Here is a 16,454-nt window from a genome sequence, read left to right as displayed (position 1 = left end):
AAAAAAATGCATCATTTCTTTCCTTGTTGATTTGTGAAATGTATTTTTATTCCCTGCAGCTGTCTTTATTTTTTTAAATAATTATTTATGAAACTGTCTTATTATAAACTCTGAGAGGAAACAAGTTGTTTTATTCAACTTTATCTTACAACCAACTTATCGCTTTGCCGATTTTAGGTCCTTAATTAGTACTGATTAATAACTGTCAATTATAATACAATCATACTACCCTATACCACATGACATATTTTTTGCCAGTGTTAAACTGAGACTACAATTCTATGTTTCTGAGCCTGAACATAAGGATTACCTAGACTCTGCACATTTTTCATAAAATAATAATAGCAATTTAAAACAGCACCACTTTATTGAGTATGTAGTATATGCCAGACTCCCAGTACTGGGTGCTTAATCTGCATATTCTCATTTTCCTTTGAAAACCTCCTCAATATAAGTACTATTACATCTGTGCCCTCAATACTCCTCCTCAAACACCACATATGCAATTTACAGATGAGGAAACCAAGGCTCAGAGAGTCTAACAACCTGCCTATGAAGACATAACTATTAAGTGGTGAAGACTGGGTTCAGATCAAGTCCATTGGATTGTAAAAAGTCTGTGTTTTCTTCCTTTTTACATTACTTAGCCTTTTAACTGTATCTAAAATTATGATTTTCATTTTAATTTTCAAATACTTTACCTGTTCCCTTAAGGACACAGTTTTGAATGTAAGAATATCAGGAAAGTGTTTGCGTGATTGTTTTTATGAAAAATGTTCTGATTACCATAGAGTGGTTACAGACTAACACATACTCAGAAAGTATTTGGCCTAATCGTGCTAACGCAGTGCATTCTGCTTGCCCCTTGCAGCCTGAGATATCCTTCAGCCGGCTTTAAGTGTAGCAATGAAGGACATGGGAATAAAGAGCTGGATGTGTCCACAGTCTTAACAGCTTGCTGGTGGAATTTTATCAACTTATTTAGGTCTGTTCAGGTAACTTTTTGCCTCTATGTACAAAGAACGGTGCTTAATGTAGACTGCTATGAAAGCATTATTTTCCATTTGCACCTCGACGATCTACTTACACAGACCATTTTTAACAGTTACTCTTGAAATTAAAAATCGGCTTTGCATTTTCCTTCTCTCCGAAATTTTACAATCTCCTGTCCTAAGTAATCACAAGCCACAGATACTCAGCAGCCACATCTCTCCTCATGACAGCAAAAGGAAGAAATTGATTTTGTGACAAAATATTCTTGGAAATCAAATCCAAGACTCACTTTTAAAATGGTAATGAAACCACTGACTACCAAATGTGTTTTGGTAGTCACTCCTAGATTCCAAACTTCTAAATAACTTCCCCACATTAATTCAAACTTAAGCTTCAGGAAATATAATAATTATGAATTTAAACACAGATCCCTATACAAACAAGTACTATGTTTACAATGTACCAATCCACTAAAATCAATAAGACATAGATCATGAGAACTACAACCCAAGCCAAGTAGACTAGCACTCACCATTTGCCCATTCCCCATCCAAGGACAGTAAACATCCTATTGGAATCTGCTCCAAAAACAAAGGCTTTACCAACCTAATGTCAAGGTAAACAGTAGTAAATACCTACTTGATACGACTAACCGGTGGTATCATTTTCATTCTTTAGAGTCTAAACACAACTCAATGTTGGCATTTTTTCCTTTGAAAGAAACCTTCAAGATGACACCATTATAACATAGCTCTTTACTTGGTAATTTTCAAGAAAAATAGTTTACGGGTGCTATCTCACATTGACTGGAAATTTGTTAAGCCACAAACCATCTGAATTAAAAGGAATACAGATGTTCTACTATTTAGAAAAAAAGCCCGTTTCCTGTATTTGTGTTAAATGCCATCCCCCCCAAATTAAGAGCTACCCAGAATCAAAGCCCCATAAGCTTAAGCTCCCATTGTCCTGAAGTCAAGGCAGTAAAATTATGTCTACTCTGTAAATCATACAAAGTAGAAAATGAAGGAAAACACATTTTCAGCTCCAAACATGTATTAATTAGGAACACAGGTCTCTCTTAAAAGGGGTACTGTACGTTGGTGACATACCTTAAGTTCTCTGAAGAAGATACTACTCCTGGCCCACTCCACAATGGAGAAGAGAGTTTGATCTGCCATTTTGCACATAAGCCCAAAGGTGCTCAGCTTTTCGTGCTTGCTTCGGTTAGCCTGCTCTTGCTGCAAATAGGCCATGATTTTAGCCTGGACTTGAGGCTCATCTGGCTCACACTTCAAGAGTTCCAGTATCAGATGTGGGATGCTTGCTGGAGAGCTTGTCTGGTAACTATCCATATACGAATAGCCCATTATGGACTCGGGTGAGCTGGTATAGGGGTCTGGGTACTCAGACTTGATGGCCCGGCTAGGAAAGTGGCCATATGTTTGGTAACCTTGCAGGCTGCCGTGAGGGGGCATTGTCATGCTAATGGGGGATGTGACAAAGGGACTTCTGTCATAGTCTGTAGGAGGCAAGGCAGCGTGGTTCAGAGGTAGGCCTTTGGAGGCAGAATGGATGTTCTGAATTGCAGAGGAAATGGTCAGGTCAGAGGGCATAGCTTGGATCACCTGAGACATGGCTTCTAACTTAAGTCCATTGGCTCGGATGAGGGCTTTTTTCTGCTGCTTCAAGGCCCTGTCTCTCTTGTACATTGGCCCGAATTTATTCCTTCCTCCACGCATTCGGTCGGCCCTTACAGCTGTTGGGGGTGGGGCGGGGGAGGAAGGAAAGGTATAAATAAGGTGCAAATTAGTGGCATTCTCCAGATATTTAGAAATGTTGTAAATTGACGAGAAGTGGTATGTGAGTGGCTGTTTTCATTACAATAGCCCACAAAGATTTCCCAAAAAACCATGTCCTCCTTATTTATGAATTCCTTCCTCCAAGGGAGTGTTGTCATCAAAAAAATATTTTGGCTCCGTAGGGACATATTAACCTTTTTGTGGACTGAGGAGAGTTCATCATTTGTGTTAGACGTAGAAATATTTCACATAGGCCGGGAGTGGTGGCTCACACCTGTAATCCCTGCACTTTGGGAGGCCAAGGAGGGTGGATCGCCTGAGGTCAGGAGTGGGAGACCAGCCTGGCCAACATAATGAAATCCTAACTCTACTAAAAACACAAAAAATTAGCCAGGTGTGGTGGTGGGCGACTGTGATTCCAGCTACTCAGGAAGCTGAGGCAAGAGAATCACTTGAACCCAGGAGGCAGAGGTTGCAGTGAGCCGAGATCACACCACTGCACTCCAGCCTGGGTAACAAGAACAAAACTCCATCCCCCAAAACAGAAAAAAAAAATTTTACATTGCTAAGAAAGAGTATCAGTTGTTCTACTAAGAATATATGCTTCTATTATGCCAGTTCTTTATGGAAACCCAAACTGCTTTGGGGTTTTCTTTTGCAGGGGTGTAGAATTGAGTTACCCATTTTTGGATTAAATTGTGAATACTTTCCCACAAGATACCTTCCTCCCTGAAAGCCATTTTGGCTACTTTATTGCAATTACAAAAGGGTTGGGGACATGTTCTTCTTGGAAAATCGTTTTCACCTGGACTTGATGAGCCCACATCAGATGCCTACCAGCTATTGTTTTTAATTCAACTAAAATTGGACATAATTAAAACAAATTCATTTCAGAAGCTGTCAAGAGAGTCTTCTGCCACAGTGGCGTGTGGAAATTAGTCTGTAGCCATGACTAATAAGTTAGTTAGCAGTTCCCTCTAAGTCCATCGTGGCCAATGGCAATTAGACAGAAACCAGAGATCTCTGATAGCTTATGACATACTGAACTTGCTGGAGGTTGTGTTTTTGAGCTTTTTATCTTAGGATTAGTATCACATTAAAAATTTATTGTGAATTCTAGGTATACAGAATATTGCACAAGATTTTAAAGAGTTTTTCCTCTGGATGATAATTTATTGAATATTCACTTGCTTCATATCACTCCTGAGGAAGCCTGAGCATGTACCGCAAGTGACTTACAATTTAAAAAGCTTAATTTAAAAAAAAGAAAGAAAGCTTAATTTTTTAAGGTAAAGAAATGCAGCCTTATTATTTTTCTTGAAAGGAATCAAATGACATCATGCAAAATCACAACATTTACGTATCTTCTGAGTCTCTTACTACAGTGAGCATCTACCACAAGACTTTGCTATTTGGGAAACAGTAAAGTGATTGATTATAAGAAAATTAATAAGCATCATTTCCTTTCATGATCTCTTAAAAATGACACTGACATTAACAGTCCTCATAATAACCAAAGTGGCTACTTCTATTTGAAAGAAATGTATTAGCTATTCAGCAGATTTATATAAATTTTTTTTTTTTAGTATTTCTATCAAGTATGAATTCCATGTAACAGAAAAGCTCCAAACAAAAATAGTCTGTGCCTTATTGATCAAATAAAATGCACTCTTGAATCTAGCACCATCGGTGATATGTATCCCCTGTTATTGCTTTATTTGCGGTATATTTAATCCATAGAAAGCCAGTGGGTCAGAGGCTGGAAAGCAGCAACATACCGTAACAGTCCGTGAACTACAGATTATTTATAGCAGTCACATATTAACTTTACTGCCTGCCAATCTGTACATTGCAGTGGAGGTCCTCCTCTTTCAACAAAGTTCAAGTGTGGCTTTTGAGGAACCACTGCCTTCCTCTTGTCAAACCTTTGCTAATGATTTAATCGTTCATTATTTTTCATGTTTCCAGATTCTCAATTTTTTATTTTGCATCCTCAGTCATTATCTTTAAATATATATATATATTTCTACACCGTCAAAAATAATATTCCACATGAGAAACTCCTTTTCATCATTAAAGGCTTTAAGTCTTGCTTAAGAATCATGAAACTAGTAGTAACACTTAGGACAAGCTCACCTATTTTAAAGAGAATTGAAATCAAACTTTTGGTAGGGTATCTTGATTTAAAAACTTAAAGATATTTTACTTTCAATAGTTTTACAAATTAGTTTTGTTTTCAGTTGGATTGCTTTATTTTCATAACCTGACCTTTTTTGTGTCAAATGCATCTGCTCTCCAAACTAAAAAAAAAAAGGCGGTTGGGGTTGGGGGGGAAGACAACTAATATTTTAATTTTTTTCTCCTAAGAGATGTCATCATGTTTAAATGAGACTCAGACTATTCTGCAGACAAAACATAGAAAGATCTTACAGTATTGTCAGTAGTGTTAAAATGCTAGAAAAATAACGTTCCTGTGCCATAAGCACAGTGCTGTTTTAAAGCCCACGTCCTTGGAGAGTTTTAATAGGCAGTAGTCTTTAGACGAATCTTACCTTCTAGCTTCATTCCAACACTTAGACATTTTTGAAAACGACAGTAAGGACAACGCTTTCTCTGTGTTTTGTCAATTTGGCAGTTCTGGTTTTCTATACATGTGTACCTTTTATTATTTTGGACTGTTCGCTTAAAAAATCCCTATAAGACAGAGAAAATAGTGAGACGTATTATAAATCTAACACCAGTCTTTTCCATTGTTTCATTTTAAGAAAATCACCAGTAAATCCTTTCATTGCACTATTTGAGCCCTTATGTGGTTCTGTGGTTTATTTTACATTTCAGCAACATCAACCTTCCCAAATTGTGCCAGGCCATAGTGGAGATATTTCTGGCATCAGTTATATTCTTGAAGAATTATGTCAAATCTTGGGGAGTTTCACCTATGCACCATTTCATCCCAACAGTCAGAAAAAATACACTCTATATTGACCAGGTTTTTTTTTTAAATCTATTTTTCTATTATCCCACATGTTCCAGATAGAGGTACTGATGAAGTTCTGGCATTGTTTTTAAGTAGTCTGAAATAATTTCAGTGATAAACCATTGCAAATGCCAGTGGAAAAAACTGAATAGCAAATGCCTCAGATTTTTTTTTTTTTTTTTTTTTTATTTTTGGATAGTTGAAAGGAAAAGGATTTAAAGAGTAAAATGGGAAAATGCTCATAATTCCACTGGAATACATTCAAGTAGAGGATCTGTTTTAAGAAAGGTGAAACTAATGGAAAGGAAAAGCATGTATCAGAGATAGCTGAATTATAGCACACAGGGTATGTGCTTTTCTTATATTTTACATAAAATAATTAATCAAAAATAAAATGTATAGCTTTATAATAACAGCTTTACCAGGATGGTATTCATATTTATCCTACTTGCCACAAAGAGAAACAATCTTACTTTGCTGTAGAGAATGGAGGGATTTTCCTGGTGGTGGTTTAAGTAATTGTACTGAGTTTTCCACTTAAAAAAAAAAAAACTTTGAAAAATAATGAATATTGAATTTACTGGGAATATATTAAAAAGTTCTGAGATAAATTCTTAAAGTATAATTTATATTATTAGTAACAATATAGCATATTTTACATATGAAAATCCTTGCATTTAAGTAGGTCATATATTCATAAAAATTATTACATTAAAAACTAAAATCTAATTTTTTGGTCTTTATGATATACATTTCAAAAAATCCTTAAAATTATTTTGGAATAAATCAGGATGAAATCACACAGTTGGGAATTTAGACTTTTATGTCTGTGGATAAAAAATGTTTACAATTGTAGCACAGAATACTCTGAAGTTAAAATGTATTTGGGAAATACTTTGTCATATTCCCTCTCAAGAACAACGATGCTTTAAATATATAAAAGTCAAGCAAAATCAATATTTAGGACTGTTAGCAATGGAAGTCTGTCTACAGCTATATCACTTTACTACAATAAAATATTTTAAAACCATGAGACTGGCAAAGTTTTCTAAACAGCATAAATTTCTTTGCCTTTTGAACTAAATCAGACACACACTTCTGAGAATCATCTCCCTAAGACTCTCTCGTTCCCCGCTTTGTCATTTTTAGTTGAGTCTTTAAAAAGGGAGCCTAAATTTAGCTTCGAAGAAGTAATCCACTGGTTTCTTTTGGTGTTGGACATTACATTTTTCAGGTAGCAATGTGTGAGCAAACCTTGCAGCTTTCACAGGTGAGGAGCCCATAATGGTACCCAGACACTTTATCTCCACATACGGGACAAAGCTCTTCCAGATCTTCATCATAGGAGTAATTCACCATTTTAAATTGAGACACTGAAACAAAAGAAAAATGTATACACATATTCAATTAATTTACATGTAGGTGTTAATGCAGCAACAACAAGCATTTTGGTGATTGCTGGGCAAATATCACATGGTAAATTATAAAATAAAAATATTTTTTAGCAAGGCCTTACTGAACTATTTTTACAACTAAAACATCTTTTGTCAATGAGCATGCACCTTATGAAATTCCGTGTGCCACAAACAATTCCAACTTCTTTAGTTAACATTTTTAACTGACCGCTTTTGAACACAAGTCTCATAACTCCACCAAGCAACAAATAGAAAAATGAACTGCATAAAGTAACAGCTTAGAATTTCTTTTAAATACCTATGAAGTTAAGTTCCAAAATGTCACCTTCGCCTAAGTTAGAGAAACAAGCGTAGGCTTTATTCCCTCCCTCTTGAAGTGGTTTGCTCCGAGCGCACCTTGCTTAGAGGGACAGCAGCACCAATTTGCAAACTCTGTCCGACAGAGAAACTGAAGCCCCAGAAACTCGCTTCTCAACAGCACCCCACTTGAACTAAACAGCCTGAGGCTCCCAACGTTCAGCCCTGTTAGAATAATCGAAACATTCAGTTCCGTATTGACAGTACTTTTCTATTCTAGATACTTTCATCTCCTCACGATTGAAAATCTGTGAAAATAAAAAGAAGGAAAAAGAAAATAGAGGACGCCGGTACGGGGGGAGAAAAATACCAGAAGAGTAAAAGGCACACAGGAGGGTTTTGGTTTCAAAGTATCGGAGCCCTGTAATGAACCTCACATGTTTCCGATCATCATAGCAAACTATAAACACCTCGAGATCGCCTGTTAAAGTTAAACAGAAATCAGGCCGCGGCGACGCGCGGCGCGGCTCACTGCCAGGATCGGGTAACCGCCTTGCTCCGAACGCAGCCCCGCGAAGGCGTCTTCTCAGCTAAAAAGATGACCAACTATGCACAGGAAGGGCACTGACCAGGAGACCCCAGGAAGTACCTGATCGGGTATTTCCTGGAGACTCCACATCCACACGGGTCAAGTACGGGAGCGCCGGGCACGGGTGGGCGGGCACCCGCAGGTCTACGCAGCCGGGACCCTGCCCGCACTCCCCCGGACACTCTTCCGCCAAACCCGTGGGCTCACCCGGCTCTCGCCCAGGCTCTACCTCCAGCTACCCAAGTGCGCACAAACACTGAGCAGAGTTTGTTTTTAGTTAATCAGTGGCGTTTGCAGGGGGTGGGGCGGGCAGGGGATGGGAAACCCACGGCCTGGCAGAAGTTTCCTCTGATTTGTTTACCAAAAAGGAAAGAGAAATAGCCCCCACCCCAACGCCAAAGTCCTCGGCCACTGTATAGCCGCAGTGATGACTTGTTCTTTTGAAAATGAAGTTCTTTTCTTTCTCTTTGGTTCCCGAGGGCTTCAGTCGGAAAGGGCCGTCGAGGGGGGTCCCTTGCAGCACTCTGCGGCTGAGGACTGCGCGCAGACCTGCGGAGTTACGCGTCTCTTCCCAGACACACAGCCCTAGGCTGGCGCTTACAGGGGAGTGAGTTAGTCAGTTTGGGAAAATTCTGGGAAAAGAGGCTCCAGAGAAGGCAGGAGCCTGCCTTCGTGAAATATTAATAAAGGGATGCTAGGTGCAGTCTTCCCAGTGGTGCCAGCCTGAATCCCAGCCCCAAGAGACCCCCACTAGGGTTTTAGGAACCTGGGGTTTGAGAAGGGCCGAGGGTTCAGAAATTCCTTTATAGCCTCTAGAAGTTCATAGCTCTCCTAGCACTCGCGATGACAATCTTGAGGCATGTTTTAGCAACAAGGCGAAAAGCGCACTTTCCCAAGTGTGTTCTTTTCTACCTCCCTTTCCGCCAACAAAGTAGACTCTAACTTTACACCAAAGGGGTACAGATAAGTAACTGCTTTCAGGCGGACTCCGTGCCTACCTCGGGGACCCAACATCGAAAAAAGACCGAAGCATTCGGTAGGGTCCTTGTTGGAAAACCCAAAGACAGGGGCTGAGTAGGGAGACGCTGCTGTGCGAGGCCTGGGCACCTTTCAGAGTTTCCCAGGTGGCCTGGTGCTGCCGAAACAGGCGTTTGGCTGGGCGAACCCATCGGGTCAAAGAAGGCCCCAGACTCTTCCTCAGTTATGGTTTAGAGAAAGAAGAGCGGCTGGCGGTGCCTTGGAAAGCCTTGGAAAGCTAGGGCCTCAGAGAGGCGCACAAAGTTCCCTCAAAGTTGGGCGCGCTGCGCTGTCCCGGGCCCCAGCAGTGGACCTTCTTTCTGGGCGTCCCAGGTGGGAACCAGAGCAAGCAGGACAATGGGATCCCCATTCCCAGGGGCTCCTCCGGACAGACAGGCCTCTAGTCCCCGACAAATCCTTGCCCCGGCGCTTTCCCTGCAAATTTTGAACCACGGGCTGAAGGAGTGGCGACTTTGAGCCCAGGCACCAAAGAAAACCTAATTCTCTGGTTTGGGGGCAGTAGGTAGTGTGTCCAGAAGACACCTCTCGAACTTTCTAAAGGAAACATTACTAATAACATTTTCTCTCTCCGCTCTCAAAATAAGCCTTTGGCTTCTTGCGCCAGAACGAGAAGCAGAAACTTTCCTTTTGGACCTCACCCAGCGACCCCAAGGGAAGGCCCTCTTCGGAGCTGGCAGCTGAGGCCCCCGAACCCAGCCTCCCCGCGCCACTTCCCCAATGCCCCACACTAAGCTGGAATTCCAGGTACCCGGAAGAAACGCTTCTTTGGACCAGCCGGGTTCCCCTAGCAGCCGTAGTCTCTGGGGCCTCAGCTCCAGGGGACTCTCACAGCCCTACCTAGAGGCTTGGAGAGACCCCAGGATGACCGAGGGGGGAATGGATTACACCCGCATGACGTTCGCCCTCCAGCCAAGTATCTTCCCCTCCGCGGTAGGGCGACGACAGGTCCCCGGGCCTGAGCGCCAGGGCGCGCCTCCCACTCAGCACCGCAGAGTGCACCAGCCCTGAACTCTGCTCTCAACACCTCCCGGCCCTTTCAAGTTCGCGCAAGGGGATGGCAGGAAGCGTTCCGGGATCACAGGCCCGCCGGCCCGCACATCCTGCACCCTGGAAGGGGCGAGGATGGAAGAGCACCGGTGACTTTTCCTAGCATTGTTCCCTCCCCGGCCCAGAGCAAATGAGATAAACTTCTGAGGGGCTTAATACAAGCCAGATCTAGAGTTACTATTTTGGAATGCGGAGAAAATATAGCCAGCGGGAGTTGTTTTTTTCTTGGCAATCTAGAGCTGGGAAAACGAATGGGACTTCCATATTTTCAGAACTCAGATTTAAAAGGGGCCCAATAAACGAACTGCTTCCCCCTCCCACATCCAACTCACTCGGCACAACGCGCACAGGGGATGAGTTTGGGGTAACTGGTTCCCTTCGGCAGTTTTGAGCTGACCAAATCCGAGCCGGCTGCGGGTGTCCGCCTGGGCTTTTGGGGGTGGCCACATACATTCTAATACCGCTAAGACAAGCCTTTCGGGGATCACCTCTTTCTGTAGTAGACTTTCCCATACTGGGTCGTCTCTCTCCACATAAGAGCATTGGTTAAAGTACAGCACACAACAATTCCAATAACGGAGAACCTGCTCGGGTTTCCAGTGAGACATTCCATTTCTTAGAATGATCTTGTTATTCTAAAGTACCTTTAGCCTGAAGCTGCCCTGCTTGGGTTGCCATAGAGCTGGAAGCCTCTCTTTCCTTAATTAGAAGAGGCCAATTAGGCGTTGCTGGGAAAACCTCTGCCCCGCATTGTTCAAGAGCCATAAACTTTTATGCCTGCACCTGAGGAGGGGGCTTGACTCCCGCTGCCGCAAGCGCCCAGCCAGGCTACTCCCGCACCCGCGCGGGTCTGGAGGCTGAAGCCTGCAGGGCGAGCCCAGGGGTAGGGAAGCCGCGGGAGCCCGAGCGCTGTGCGGCGCCTTCTTACCTTGCATGTTTTCCGGCATCTGGCCCTGTTCCCCATGCGATCGAGCCAGTCCTAGGGCTTCCGTCTCCACTTTGGGCAGCATGACAAGGCGGCCGCGGGCGGGGATGGGGGGTCTGTGTCGGTCCGGAAGCCCAGCACCTGGACACGGGCAGCACAGATTCAACTCCGGAGGAAAGAAGGAAGGGGCGACCGGGGTGCCCGCTCACCCACCCGCTCGCCTCGCCCGAGTGTGCCTCCGCCTGCTTGGGGTTGCCAGGCAGGACCTCTGAGCCCTGTCGGGTCTCGCGGCTCCGGAGCCGCCCCCGAGCTGCGAGGAGGAGGTCGGGGTTAAGAAAGGAGGCGAGGAAGACAGCGTCCCGGCACCCTGGTTCGGCTCCCCCAGAGCGCAGGCGGCGGCGGTGGCGGGGACGCAGCTGCCCGGGGCGCGGAGCCGTGAGCCGCCGAGCTCCGGGCGGGCAGCGGAGGCGACCGCTGGGCTGCTACTGCAGCCGCGGCTGTGCCGTTGCCACCGCTCCGGGACGACTCCTGCGACTCCTTCCTTTCCCTCCACCGCCCGCTGCTCAGGATCGGCAGGGGTCTCTCTGCTCTTTCTCTCGCCTCCCTTTTCTCTCCGCACCTCTCCTCTCTTCGCCTCTCCGCCCCTTCCCCCCGTCTCTCTGTGCCTCCCTCTCGTTCACTATCACAAGTGTGGAGTTGTGAAGTTCCAACCTCCCTCTCCTGCCTCGTGCACTCCCCGCGCGGGTCCGAGAGCGGCCCTTCCCAGCCCCGAGGGTGACGGTGCTGGGAAGGACAGGGGGAAGACGAGGAGGAGAAGGAGGTAAGTAGGGCCGGGGGTGGGGGGAAGGCTGGGATGAGGGGTGAAGGCAGTGAATGGGAACGCGGGTTCCGGACTCAGGTCGGACACTAATCGCCAGCCAATAAGGATGAGGCGCTGGCTGCAGTCCCCCGGCCTGCCCCAACCTCTGCACCCGCCTCGCCCCCTCCCACCCCACCCTGGCCCGGGGCGGGGGATGTAAATGCAGCCGGGTCTTACAGCTAGTCAGAAGCGACCTCTGTCTGAGCGCGGCGGCGAAGGAGAAGCAGCCAGAGCGGCAGTTTCCTCGAGCTGAGGGAAAGCAAGAGGGGATGGGGGCGCGTGTGGGCGTGTGCCCTCGCTCGTGTGTCTGATGAGGAGATGAAGGGGAGGTAAACACCCATTTAAACCTTCGAAAGAAGAAAAGGGATCTTGAATTCAGCTGGCCGTTCTGAAACGCAGAGTTGGTCCGCGGTCAAGGGTCTTTCAGCTTTAATGCCCCAGGTCACTGAGACCCTGGAGAGGAGACACGAGGGCCCCGGCGGCCTGAAGGGGCCGAGGGTCCCAGCTTACTGAGAGGCGGGCCACACCGCCAAGAGCTCACTCATTAGAATTAGCGGAAGGGACAGCCACTCCTATTTCCCCAGCCTGCTCCCCATTCCCTTAGCTCATTTTTAAAAGACCCTCAACTGGAGCCCAGGATCATCTAAGCGACAGACTTTCCAGGTTTAGTGAACTGTGTTTCCACGCAGAATACAAGAATCAGTCTAGGCTTTGCTTTTTCATTCTGTTGTCTGATGGGACCATCCACTTGAGGCTGAGGCCCAGCATTTAAAAAGTGTTTTAAAGAACCATCTGTTCAGCAAGCTCTTCGACCACCAGCCCAGCCGCATCTTCAAAGTTTTCAGATCTCCTCCCAACTAGATGAAAAACATTCTTTCCAGCCTCCTGACTGCATGTGAAATGCCTCATATTCAGGGTCTGCTGTGTAACGAAGTAATTATCAGAGTCCACCCACAAGGGGGTGAATTTGAATCTCAAAAGATCTGAGTTTATTCTACTTGAATAGTACAGAGATTACACATTGAAACTGCCCAGTCTAGTATTTGGTGAATTGGAAATTATTCCAATCACTGCAGTGCATAATTTCTGTAGGGTGGGTTGTTCACCACCCACCCACACCTGGCGATTCAGGTACTACTGACTCTTAACTGATTTGTCATTTTGCTCTTCAATATATATTTAGAATCAAAGTTATTTAGATTTCAGCTTTAGTAGCAACTTCAGGTTTTTTTGTGGAAACATTTACATTTTTGAAGGCCTGTCCATTAGTTTGTATGGAGAAGTAGGCTGAAGTTGCCAAAAGCTCCAATTTTCATGACAGTATCTAGTAACACGGTCACCAAATTTCAGTATTCATGGTCGTTTTAAGTATCACTGAGAACTAAGAAAATAAAGAAAGGGAGTCGACTTCAGAGCTTATGGCAGTGCTTGCCTTGCTTTGCTCATGAACTTTGAAACTCAGTTTATTTCAAAGCATTAACTTAGGAACAACCTCCTTCCACTGAAATTCAAAGAGTTTACGGGGGCATGTATGATACAACACCTTGCCCAAATCCCAGCCTAGCAAGGATGCAGGACTCCAGACCCTCCTTGGTCATAAGAGGAAGCCTCCAATCCCCAGTGTGTAGTGGTGATTTCACTACTTGGTGAAGGTGGGGGAAGTTAGGAGAGTTGAAAGAAGTTGAAAGAGGGTCTGATAGGTCCTTGAAATTGTGGTATGCCAAGAAACCCTGCCTTGACTTGAGGTTGAGACTGAGGCTGAGGCTGACCCAGTGAGGCAAACTTTGTGAGCATGCTCACAACGCCAGCTGCAGGGCCAGAAGGGACTTGCATAGGCCACGCTAGCGACTTCTAGGTCCGTGCGGGTCTGCCCTCCCACCCCATCCCCAAGAGATGGAGAACGGTAGTGGCAAAAGGCCAGCTGGCACTCATTTACCTCTCCACAGGTAGACTTTTCCGGAAAGAAGAACTCACAAAATGGGAGGGATGCGCGAGGGAATAGTGGCTGGGGACCGGGGTATTAAAAATGCATGCTTTAAAAAAAATGACGGAGGAGCTTGTGTCACGGAAGGAAGCCCTTTACCCTGCTTTGAAAGTCTAGTCCAGGCGGACTAGAAGCGAACTGAAGGGGGACTGGAAGGGCAGAAAGTCTCAAGCGAGAGTAAACGGCCTTTTCTAAGCACCAAGGGAACTCCTAGCCCAGAAGCCTAGCCCTCGGCGCTCCAGGCCTCCACCTGGACGACGGGAAACGCTCCCTGGAGGCAGCCTTATTTCAGATCCCCTGGAGGGGTGTCAAAATCCCTGCCAGAGGTGGACGAAGCAAGGAATCTTTTACTGGAATTGATTCTTGCCAGAGACCCGAGGGCACACAAACCTTCCTCGGGTCGCTCCGCAAGAGAAGGAAACGGTGGAGTCTCCCTCCCGGAGGCAGACGCAGAGGAAGGGGCGGCGGTACCAGGCTCCCAGCGTCAAGCTCATTACTGCCCTCCAAGGGCACCCTTTCTCCGCCTTCAGAACTCCCTCCTTTTTCCGAGCACTCTCTGGTCCTTTGACCCTTCAGTTCTGCTGGGCAGGGACCCCTATTGAAGGCGGGGAGCACCTAGCTCAGTGACCTTGGATCGGCTTGGGCGCCCCCCAGAAAGCTCTCTCCGAAAGGAAGCTGTGGGAGGAGGAGTTCTCGGTGTCTAAGATGGGTTACTTGGGAATGGCTCTGGGTTCCCGGGGCCGCAGTATGAAGAGAGCCAAGTGGCTGCGGGAAGGGAAAGCAGTTGAGATGCAAGTAGGAGGAACCGGCTCTGTGTGGTCTAAACGCCAGAGCCAGCGGTGCCTGGACTGACCCATAAACACACCTACCGCGGACGGACAGACGCATCTCATCCTCTGCCGGGGACATCTTAGCAACTGCCACGCTACCTCCTAGTGGACGCACACTTAGAAACCCACCCGGTACTTACCGCTGCGGGAACTGTAACTGGTAGCGGAGACCAGAGACTAGAACCAGGGAGGCCTGGGAGTCGGTGGTGGGGGCGAGGGGACAGCTCTGTTCAACTACCTTGCGCCTTCTCAATTTCTCTGCACTCCCTCTGCCAACTTCTGGCAAACTTCTCTCCTTTCCCCCCACCTCACCTACACCTTTTTCTTTCCAACGAGACCGGTCTCCAGAGCTCGCCCTTCCCGGTTCTGACTTTGTCTTAAAGTGTTGATTGACGGTTGCAATTACGAAGGATGATGGCTCGGGGAGGCTCCCGCAGCCTTGATGAGCCCGGGAAGCGCAGTCCTAGCATATTTTATCCACGCTTGGCGTTTCGGGGCTGTGCGCGCCCCATTCACCCAGCTGGCTGGAGCGGAGAAGGTCTCGCACCCCCCACTCGCTAGGATGCAAACTGCCTGCCTTCCTCCGCCTCCACCTTCCCGGGGTTCAGCGCTGCAGTTCCAAGCGCGCGCTGAGAGAAGTCAGCCCTCCACCTGACTTGAGAAGGGTCGGTCGGTCCCCACGAGCTGGACCCGTGCGGGCAGCAGAGGGACAAAATATCAGGATTTTCAGCAGCGGTTCAAGTTTCCTGGGCTCTCAAAAGGTGTGGCAGACACACCTTGCCCGCGCGCCTGGGTAATGACCCACCCAAACTCTCACGAAACTTGCAAAACCTTCCTCCTTGGCAACAATTTCTCCCGTCTTCTCTTCCATTCCCACCTTTTGGTGCTTTTAAGAAACCAGGACAATCACTTTTTTCGTCCAACATCTCTACTTTTTAGACCCCGGAAGAAGTCTAGATTTTTTTCAGGTCTCCATTACTAGGCCGGGATAGCCCAAGGGGGAGGAGAAGCAAGTTTATCAGCCTACGGAAGCTCCGGGTCTGCCTAATTTTTCCACCCCTCCCAGCTGAAAAGCCCATCAGAAGCCGCTTTTGCCTTTCTCTGAAAAGTTTAGCCAGAATTCCACTTTCATTCCTGGGCTCTGGGGGCTGGGCTTCCCGCCCACACCCGCCCTCATCCGGAACGCTTTGTATTAAAAAGAGACCGGTTAAATTTCAGTACAGCCATATGAATTACCATGGAGCGTCATGTTGACCGAAGCTTTAAAAAAAGCAAACTTGAATAGGTGAGAAGTCGTGCCTAGCTATAAAGAAAAAAAAAAAGGCTTTCTGCTGCACGTGTAAATGTCTACTTAAGACATCAACTTGAGCCCTTAGAGCGGGAGGATGGCCATTGATTCACAGTCACTATGAGAGTATCTTGACCTGGCGTGGCGCGCTTTTTAACGCGGAGGAAAACGAAAGCCGAAGCAATTATCTGAGCAATCCAACCTACCCCATTCGCCACCCAGGCAACCTCCCAACCTTGTCCCAAAGGAAACGAGGGGTTTTTGGAGAGTTTGGCCTGGATTTTGGAATCTACTGCTCTTTATATAAACAGTGCACTGGCCGGGCGCGGTGGCTCAAGCCTGTAATCCCAGCACTTTGGGAGGCCGAGGCGGGTGGATCACGAGGTCAAGAGATCGAGACCATCCTGGTCAAC

The 16,454-nt window shown here is 46.2% G+C and overlaps 1 protein-coding gene and 1 long non-coding RNA gene across 3 annotated transcripts in view; one reads left to right on the top strand and one right to left on the bottom strand.

The window, feature by feature from the left end:
- Window positions 1–16,454, bottom strand: part of NR5A2 (nuclear receptor subfamily 5 group A member 2) — a 157,327-nt gene that overhangs the window by 133,452 nt on the left and 7,421 nt on the right. Inside the window, exons 2-6 of one of the 2 annotated variants that reach the window (XM_037728154.1) lie at window positions 12,117–12,188; window positions 11,084–11,221; window positions 7,024–7,142; window positions 5,345–5,486; window positions 2,103–2,749 (exon numbers count right to left, since the gene is read on the bottom strand). In XM_037728154.1, the coding sequence (XP_037584082.1) occupies window positions 2,103–2,749; window positions 5,345–5,486; window positions 7,024–7,142; window positions 11,084–11,165 (990 nt within the window). In that variant the 5' untranslated portion in view covers window positions 11,166–11,221; window positions 12,117–12,188. Of the gene's footprint in view, window positions 1–2,102; window positions 2,750–5,344; window positions 5,487–7,023; window positions 7,143–11,083; window positions 11,222–11,791; window positions 11,900–12,116; window positions 12,189–16,454 lie in introns of those variants that run through there. The other variant, XM_017499384.2, reaches the window with a different exon arrangement.
- Window positions 11,697–16,454, top strand: part of LOC108283188 — a 7,309-nt gene continuing 2,551 nt past the window's right edge. Inside the window, exon 1 of the long non-coding RNA XR_001816714.2 lies at window positions 11,697–11,900. This is a non-coding gene — a long non-coding RNA (uncharacterized LOC108283188). The remainder of the gene's footprint in view (window positions 11,901–16,454) is intronic.

The sequence above is a fragment of the Cebus imitator genome, unplaced genomic scaffold (genome assembly GCF_001604975.1).
Source record: "Cebus imitator isolate Cc_AM_T3 unplaced genomic scaffold, Cebus_imitator-1.0 Scaffold257, whole genome shotgun sequence".
NCBI classification, from domain to species: Eukaryota; Metazoa; Chordata; class Mammalia; order Primates; family Cebidae; genus Cebus; species Cebus imitator.
This window is presented reverse-complemented; position numbering and strand designations above follow the sequence as displayed.